The following is a 9,292-nucleotide window of genomic DNA, read 5'->3' as shown; positions in this document are numbered from 1 at the left end:
GGAATAGGAGGGAAGGTTATGGTGGGGGACCAAAAAGGGGGGGTTCCCAAATTGAGTTTGTTGATGCGGTCCGCCGCATGATTGGGGAGCATGGGGGACTACACAGTCTACACTGTCATATATTTCTTGCTTGCAAGTTTTGATTATGATTGGCTACTTTTATTTGGTTTTTAAATAAATGGATATATGTGGTTTTCGTGGATAATCCATATAAATCCATTTAATTTAATGGTTTTACTTTGGTCAACCATTTAAAACCAATACCATAAATGGATAATCCAAATCCATTTAATTATGGATTATATGGATGGATAAATGAATTTCAATCCAAATTGCCACCTCTAACCAACACTATTTAGAGGTTCTTCGTGGAATCTCCAAGTTGTTTCGACAATAGAGGGTACCACTATATATTATCAATGGTATTATTGTCACACATTTAGTCCATATCATATAACATGTATTCTGTTTAAAAAGAGAAAAGTTGATCCAGAGTACCATGAGTGCTGATAGCAAACAACATAAAATAGAAAATGAACCACATTCTAAAAATTAACAAAAAGGGATCTTAGATAGTGAAATACTTAATAAAAATTTCTTTTGAAGTAATAGAGTGCCAAGATGAGATTACAATATAAAGTCTGATCTCTTTATATTAGCATAGACTACTACTTTAGTTATTGAGGCTGCTTAATCTGTAACATGCTAAACCAACCCTCAATTGCAATGTAACTTTATTAGCCATTTGCTTGGATCTAAGTTGCATAAATGGATGTCTAGATTGCATTTCCTAAACAAATCTTGTTCTCGTTCCCTGTAATCATCTTTGAGTAGTAGCTAATTTAGAATGCAAAAAAAGTGGGTTCATATTTGAGAAAGAAAGAGACTTGTTCTCAAAATATCATGGCTAATTACGTACAAATATGCTTAATTCACAACATTAATGTCTCAAATAGTACTAAAACCACAAAATATCCCAAGAAAATGAAATTCTTCATTATGTGAGAAAATAAAATTTAAAGGTTAGCTGTAAAAAAAAAAGATTTTCTAATGAGTTTGAACTGAAAATTACTTCTTCCTACTGTAAGGTAGGATGTTCTGAGGAGAATGGCAATTAGTTCTAGGATTTTTTTTTTAATTGGATATGAAGAACAAAGTGTTGCAATGGGTTTTAATTTTAGGAGAAATTGACCAATTCTATTTTGCTCCCCAAGATAATGGAAAATTGTTTCTCACCCCTATTTGACAGAAGTTTTTTGTTTCTCTTTGGACCTGGCTGTAGTTCCTATACTATCCTTGATTTTTTTGGTTGTTTTTAAGCCGGAAATACTTTATTGGTTGCATCATCATACAAGGATCAAATTGGATACAGAATTAAGTGATGTTACAAAAGAAGATGGAGGAAAAAACGTGGATAGAGGCCATCATCTCTACCTCATGGGAACTAGAGATCACCCGAAGGATGCCTTCGGTATCCAGGGGTCATGCAAAGGTTGGTGATGGGGCAGAACAATGATGGGTGACAAGTGAAACTCAAGGTGAGTGATTTGGGAATATGATGGATGCCGAATATCATGTGAAGCAGACAAGACTAATAAAAATTTTAGCAATGTAGTCCCAGGGTAAACTCTTGAAGATGCTCTGGAAAACTGCTTCTTGTTTGTTATAGACTTATAGCGAGACTACTGTAAAAATATGTGTTTGTGATTTTAGTAATTGTTGATGCTTCCATCATTTATAAAAGGGCAAAAAACACTTTACCACCTTTAGTTTTGCAATTTTTCACGTAACCTCTCTATGCTTTCAAAAGTTATACATAACCTCCTTATAGTTTGGATTAAAGTGTTAAAATGACAAACTCTACATTCCATAACGGAGTTCACTGAAATGTCAAAAGTACCCCTATATGAAGTTGAAAATTATTTATTAACCACGAGAGACTATACATGTATTTTGAAAACCATAAAAGGGTTATAGTAAAGTACTAAATTATAAGGGGGTAATATGGTAAAATATAAAATCATAAGGGGGACGGGGGGTTATATGGTAAAATATAAAGGCATACCGGGTTAAAGTGTCATGTATAATATGTTTATATATTGTAATCACTTTAACCACTTGAATTTTCAAACAAGGATAATTTTAACATTTTTATGGGTTCTATTACAGAGAATCATTTCCTTCATTTTGACGCTTTAGTCTAAACTATGAATGGTTATGTGAAAAATCGCTAAATCACAGGGCAGTAAATGCAATTTACCATTTATAAAAATAATCAAGATCAACTCCTAAACCAAGAATTCAGCAGCACAACACATGGAAATGCTTGATACAAAAGCTTATTAATAATTAATTCTACACAGCGAGAAAAGATGAACAAAAAACTGACTCTATCGTTTTCTTGCTCTGACCCAATTTTCAAACACAATAATAAGAAATTTGACAAGTGTTCAAGAGTATAGTACAAATCCTCCATCAAGCAAGTCTTTAAGTTGAGAATAGTCAATCAATTCTCAAATAATTATCGAATTAACCTCCACAAATATTCTTTTTTTTCAACACCCCATCAAGATATTAACGGACTCAAATAACTTATGTTCACCTTCTTGGCTCATACAAATCTGTAAGATAATTGGCTATAGGGCTTGGCTTTTACATACATAGTAGGTTGCGAGAACTAGCAGGGTTGGGTGGGAAGCTAGTAGGACGAAGAGAGGGATAATAGAAAATGGACTTGAAAAACAAAAGAAAATGAAACAAGGAAGGACCGTTACATAACCACAAATAATTTAATCAAATATGAAGGACCACTTTAACAAAGAAAGTTTTATACAATGCGACCAATATGTAAACAAAGAATAATTCTTGCATTATGAATACATGTTGGTAACCAACATATGTTTTGGTAACATTTGAAGCAGATTTTTTGAAAGATACGAAACATTTTGGTAACCAACATACGCCCTGGTCTTGATGAGCTCATCTACACTTCTTATAGTTGGTTGGAGTTGTTGTACTGTTAACCTTGTTGTAAGGCTGGCTGTATAGCTCTGGGTAAGTACAAACACAACTAGGAACCAGATGACCAGCACGAACCTGGCCAAATTACTTACTATTTTCTCCTCTATGAAAAACAGATAAATAAACAACAGAAGAAATTTCAGTAAACACCCAACACAAAAGTCAAGATTACATGATTTTGTAAGTTTAGAAACACGTTGATTTCCCTACAATTTCATGAATTTTTTTTTCTAAAAGATGTGGAGTTACCAAGTAAAGACAATAGGGCATGAATATTATTACAAACCAAAACTACCAAAATACAGGGAAGAAGGAAAGTGATACATCCTCTTCATAGTAGAATATTACATGCTACTATGTGAAAAAAAAAATGTGGAGAAGGATGAAAACTTACTATGTGCAAAAACCAAGGTAGAGAAGGAGAACCAGAGGATCATGCCAATTTGATGCAAAGGCGGTCCCTTGAATTCATCATTTATTCTATGTTCAAGAACCCAAATAAGAAGACCAATAGCGATAAAAGCTAAAAAACTTGTCAGCCAAAGATCCCAAGTTAGTGGCTTCAAAAATATCCATGTATTTCTACTTTGGTTGTCTGTGGGAACAATCATCGCTATCCCAGACTCAGTATATGCCAAAGAAAAGTCAACATACAGCGACCTGTTTGCTGTGATTGCTATGTCTCCAGCGACTGCATCAAAATTCTAGTAGAGGAACATGAAGTACAATTCAGGACTCTGGCCTTTCATGAACTTAGCAGACAAGCTATAACTATTAGCAAACGTGATATGTTATTATATGATGCTTTGCATGGTTCAGTGTGTGGCTCTTGTGGAAAAGGTTGACGAAACTTCAAAAGGTTGTAAATTTTGATAGATGTCTTTCACCATTGTTGTTTCTTTAGCAGCAGCATCATAAATTGAAAATTGACATCCATATTTAATATGTCTGTAAACTAGAGTGAGTAAGCATACAAGACTATGTGGTTTGTTTGTAGAAAAAACTTCTTAAAAGTAGTTGTCTATGTTCAACCAAAATGGATATCTCTATGTTGCCTGAAATAAAAATGTATTACTAGTATAAGAGGGAGAGAGACATTACCCCTAAATAGACTTGGTACGCCAAGTCATCGTAATTTCCAGCACTCATACCATCTGATGTTGCAAAAGGAACATACTCGTAAGGGATAGCATATGGTAACAAAGCCATTACTGCATCAAATATATCAATGCAATATCCTTCGACCATGGTTGTATTTGTCTGGGAGTTTCTTGTAACCTTTACAAGTTGACTAAATCGAGCATTCACTGGTACACCAACCCTCAACTTCTTCCCATTTTTTGGAATTGCCCAGCCCTTAGGAGGCGTTGCAGTGTCACCTGGCCACAGTATAGTTCCCAGTTTCTTTATAGTTATAGGGTTTATCTGCCTAACAATTCCTTTATCTGCAGTCCAGAAGCCAATTTCTTTTATGCCATTACCAATGACGTTTACTATGTCATAAACTGGAGATTCAAGTTGTCCATCAACTATAATGAAGTCTCCGCTTAGGCCTTGAAATGCTGTGCCTAACATTGCCTGCAAAAGCTTAGGACCATTTCTAGATACACCAAAACTTTCAAGGTCTGTAGTGTTCCCTGAGATATCTGACATTTGATCAAAGCCAATGTTTGAAACTCCTGCTTCCTCTATTGCCATTGCGAGTGCTGTTGTTGAATCATATGCCCATAGCCCAAACACATTCAATTGAGGATTGACGATGTCTGGATTGCTTTGTTGAAACTTCAACTTCCATCTTTTAATGAAGCTTTGAAGCTCTGCAGTATTAGGAACATGAGGCCTTACACCTAGTACTCCTTGCATGGTGTCAATGATAGAAGGATCAATTGAATTAAGCTCATCTGTTATGGCATCAGTGCATATCCAAGCATACCCTGCAGCCATCATTCCAAGTTGTTTTGCTTTAGCAAAAAGCCGAGAGCCAAGACTGGGCAGTAGATGAACAATGAAAACTCTAGTCTGGATAGTCATTAGCTTGTGAAGCTCTGCAACAATTTGCTCATCAGTGGCTAAAGAAGGAATGACACTGCGATAAGGGATGCGTGTATTAATTTTATCGAAGGCATCTGTCAAGAATGGTAAAATCCCTTCTCCAAGCTGATTATCAACGTAGATTGGCACAACTTCTCTCCATCCAAAGGCCTTGACAATTGAACTGATGGCTTTTACTTGAGATGAGTCATTCTGAGTAGCACGAATGAAGTATGGACTGCTAAGTGGTGAAAGAAATGTGCTTGTTGCAGAAAATGAGATGATCGGCACATGAGCTTTATCTCCAAGATCATTTATGAATTCTGCTTGTACTGATGACACCGGCCCCATGATAGCTTGCACGTCAGTATTTTTTAGTAGGTCTAGAGCTGTATTTTGCACAAGAAAAATCAATTAATTAGTTAGTTCACTTTTGAACAGATGTGTCAGCTTGCAACTGCAACTGCTAAATTTGTGATGAGAATAAACAATAACAAAACTGAAAATAGAATGATCCATTTGTAGATGAACAACTTGATGATCTAGATTATTTCCGTTTATATCATATTGGGCTCCTGGTTTCGTGTATGATAAAGAACAGTCATTTCCAGAACTGAAAACTTGAAGGCAAAATGTAGTCGTTGGTTAGACTATTATTCCTGCAAAAAATGAGAGCAGGGCATGGCCCCATAATAGACAAAACAAAACAAATTCTGAACGATTACTTGTTTGTAGGAATGAAACTTAACATCAGAAGTAGAATTCCTAGCTCTACAATGTGATAGATGGATTAGAACAAACTGTAGTCAAAGAATTAATTACAAATTATCCCCTTGAACTTTCTTTGGATTGCAAAGTGCTCCCGAACTATCAATTTCAGCACAATACATCTTCCAATTGTTAATTTTTTGCTTTGTACTCCATTCAACTCGTTGCCACCCAAATTGAATGAGTGAAAAGTCATTGATGTCTATGGATTTGGTTAAGTAACTAAAATGCCTTTTTTTTTCTGGTCTATAACCAACTTATATACTCATATATGGAGAGTTTCGTTCTTTTTCGTGTATAATGCTGAAATTGATACTTCAAAGAAAACCTAAGAAAGTTCACTGCGTATTTTGCTCTAATTTAAAACCACAAACTATTTTCATTCCCTGAAATCCCCGGTTATAACCCCCAGGCATATGTTTTGGAGCCTCTAAAGTACCCTTTACTACTATAGTAAAACTTGCCTAGAAGAACGGAAAGAAAGAAATAAAGGGGAAAAAGTCAAAAACATGCCTGCATGTAACTTGTCTATTGTAAAGTCAATAGTATGTTTGGATATTAGATTATTTGAAATACTATTTGGAATAATTATTATAGTATTTTTTAGAATGTGATTTATGTGAGATAAAAAAGATAATTGAGAATATAAAAAGTTCATTAGAAATTGCATTTGTGATGAAAGTAAAATATGTTTTAGTGGAATCTTCAACAAAGTCAAAACATATTTCTTAGACCAATTTTATTCCAATCAAATCGTTAAGTAATAGTAAGGGAAAATCATTTAAAATATGTCTCATCTTTCGTCAAATGAATTATTTCATTTTTACTTTTAAAATAATAACTTTACATCCCTAACAAAAATAAGTCAGTAAATCTTGGTTCCAACCTAAGTTTTCAACCATCTTTTGTCCTGAATCTATTACGTGATCCATACATCTTATTTTTTTAGGACCAAAAATTAGATCCCATTTGTAATTAAACAAATGACGCGATCTATATTCATTTTTCCCTAAAATACTAGAATCTAATTTGAATCATATTTATTTTCCCTTAAAATTGTGGAATCAATATAATCCATATTCAATTACCATTAAAAAAGTGGGATTTGACTTTTTTTGTCCGTAAAAAATGATTGCATGGGAATCAAATCATGTAGTGAGTTTTGACTAAAAAGTGGTCAAAAACTTAGATTGGGGCTAAATTTTTTAACTTCAATTTGTAAAGGACGCAAAATAACATTTCAAAAGTGAATGACCAAAAACTTTATTCGATAAAATGTGAGAGACATTTTGTCACATTTTGAACAATTTTTCCTAATAGTAAACTATTTCGTATATTCAACCAGCCGTGTGGAGGAAAAGTAGTTGGTCCTCAAATTGCAGTTTCCCAAATGTCATTTCACTGATGAAATGAACTAATTCCATGGATGAAAATTTTTCTAGAAAGAAGCGGCAAAAATGGAAATGGCAGGCCTAAAATCAAATGCGATAGACGCTTCTAGACGCAAAATTTTGCGCTGGCTGAAGACCTTTAGCAAATACTTCAGTCAACAGCCTAACTGTTTACGTTTTCTAAAGCAATTAGTTTCAGAATGATATGTAATATGGTGAAAATTTACACGCACATAACAAACAATCATGCGCGTTTCCATTCTGACGGTGATGTGGCACGCTTTTTATTTCCACAAGGAACGTAAAAGTGGGAATGGGATCAAGACAGAATAATTCGTTTTCGACGTTTTAGCCTACTATAGCTATTCTTTTACGCAGTTTATCGAACAGGTAATGGGCATTACATTCTGTCATCCTGGCATCTTGTCCAGGATATTTACCCACACTCAGCAGAATGGTTAACTAAATGTAGAACAAATAACTCATTAACTCAAACAAGAAATGAGTATTAGAACTACAACTTCACCAGAAAGTCAATACACAAGCCTATGCCACAGTAACTTGGCAACTTGCCCGAGTGTTTTGGGAATACCTTCTGAAAAAAATTGTATAAAAAATTCCAACGAGAAAAGATATCTTATGTGCAAATTACAAACCCATTCACAAGATAAAAGTTTCTAGAGATTTTTATTATTGCAATTCTCTTCCGACATATTTTTTCGCTGATTAGTTCCTCAAGGTTGCAGGTTTGTGCATGAGAAATGGGAGGGTTGGAGTTTATTTCTTTTGGAGAACTGAGAGGATGGAAAATAGGGATTTGGAGATTTATTTTTACTCCTTTTTTATATCGCTGCATGTAATAACAGGGAAAAATAAAAAGAAAACTAGAAAACTGTGACGGAGGAGGCGCTTTATAATCAAATGATGTTTCGTAGAATGGAGGAGGTGCATTAGCTTTCAGTTTAAAATTATTGGCTATATATGGAAATTGATTAAATATATGATCTGAAAAATAGTGGACCCTTTAATCTTATTTGGAGTTTTTCCATTAGTCTTGTCCAATATTAGGCTTGTCCAATAGTTGACGTTCTACAGTTTGGAAATTCCAAATACGGAATTTGTGTCGTCCAAGACTATTCCACACCTCCCTTGTTTCTTCCTCCCTCTGACATCCTAAATCTTATGAGTAAGCAAATTTTCTTGCAGAAACAGATATTGGAAACGAGTTTGCTTGCGAGAAGTTTATTGTACAACGATATGTTGCTAAATTGGAATCTGGGCCGGAGATTGAAAGAACAGAAAGCATTACCTGCAGCTGCAGCGCCAACCACATCTTTCTTCGAGTCCCGGTTGTTGAGGACAATCCTAGTCTTGTAGTCACTGTGGGAGGAATAGAAGTCTGAAAGAGCCATGGAGATGCAGCTCAACCCCATCTTTCCAATCCATGTGTCCATGTCTAGAACCACTCCCACATTCACGGGAATTGTTGTGTTCTTCTGTGCACTGACAATTTGCGATGGTAGAATCAGCACCCAAAGAATTTGTGGGAAGGAGAGGAGAAATGGATGGACTTTGAGATGTTTTAGTTTTTTCGGCATCTTTGCAGTTTGCGAGATTCATGTCTAGGTTATGAGACATATATATACGACTGAGGGTCGGTAGCCTGATCAGTAGTTAAGAGTACACAAGTGTTTGGAAGACCGGTTTGGACCGTTGTGTTCATCCAATCAAATCATGAAACTGGTCCGATTCATTATTCAATGCAAAAGTTATTTAACTAGTCAAATCAGATAAAGCCGATAAAAAAAAAATTAGACTTTTGAACTGATTCAACATAAATTTACTTTATTTTTTTAAAATTTCATAGTCATATAAGTTAATGATTAAAAGAATAAAAAAATCTTTAAATTAAATTAAACCAATTTGATTCATGAACCGAAAACTTATCCAATTCACTTAATAGTTTGGATTTAAAAACTTGGAATCTACTATTATAGTGTTGTTCCAAAATAGAAGTTTTAATTTTATATAATAAAATGATGCCTGTATAAAGCAAAGAGAAATCAACTTTTGATTGTTGA

General features: G+C 34.6%; 1 protein-coding gene across 1 annotated transcript; it reads right to left on the bottom strand.

Annotated features, from left to right (window-relative positions):
* Window positions 1–2,609: 2,609 nt before the first annotated feature.
* Window positions 2,610–8,845, bottom strand: LOC113704726 (glutamate receptor 2.2). Its single transcript, XM_027226599.2, has 4 exons — window positions 8,521–8,845; window positions 4,123–5,441; window positions 3,416–3,725; window positions 2,610–3,124 (listed from the first exon to the last, which is right to left on the bottom strand). Exons 1-4 carry the CDS (start codon window positions 8,807–8,809, stop codon window positions 2,871–2,873), a joined length of 2,172 nt encoding a protein of 723 aa, XP_027082400.1. The 5' UTR covers window positions 8,810–8,845; the 3' UTR covers window positions 2,610–2,870.
* Between the last annotated feature and the right edge of the window lie 447 nt (window positions 8,846–9,292).

Source organism: Coffea arabica, chromosome 8e, assembly GCF_036785885.1.
Source record: "Coffea arabica cultivar ET-39 chromosome 8e, Coffea Arabica ET-39 HiFi, whole genome shotgun sequence".
In the NCBI taxonomy this organism is placed as follows: domain Eukaryota; kingdom Viridiplantae; phylum Streptophyta; class Magnoliopsida; order Gentianales; family Rubiaceae; genus Coffea; species Coffea arabica.
The sequence above is the reverse complement of the archived record's forward strand: the minus strand, read 5'-3'. Positions and strand labels throughout refer to the sequence as shown.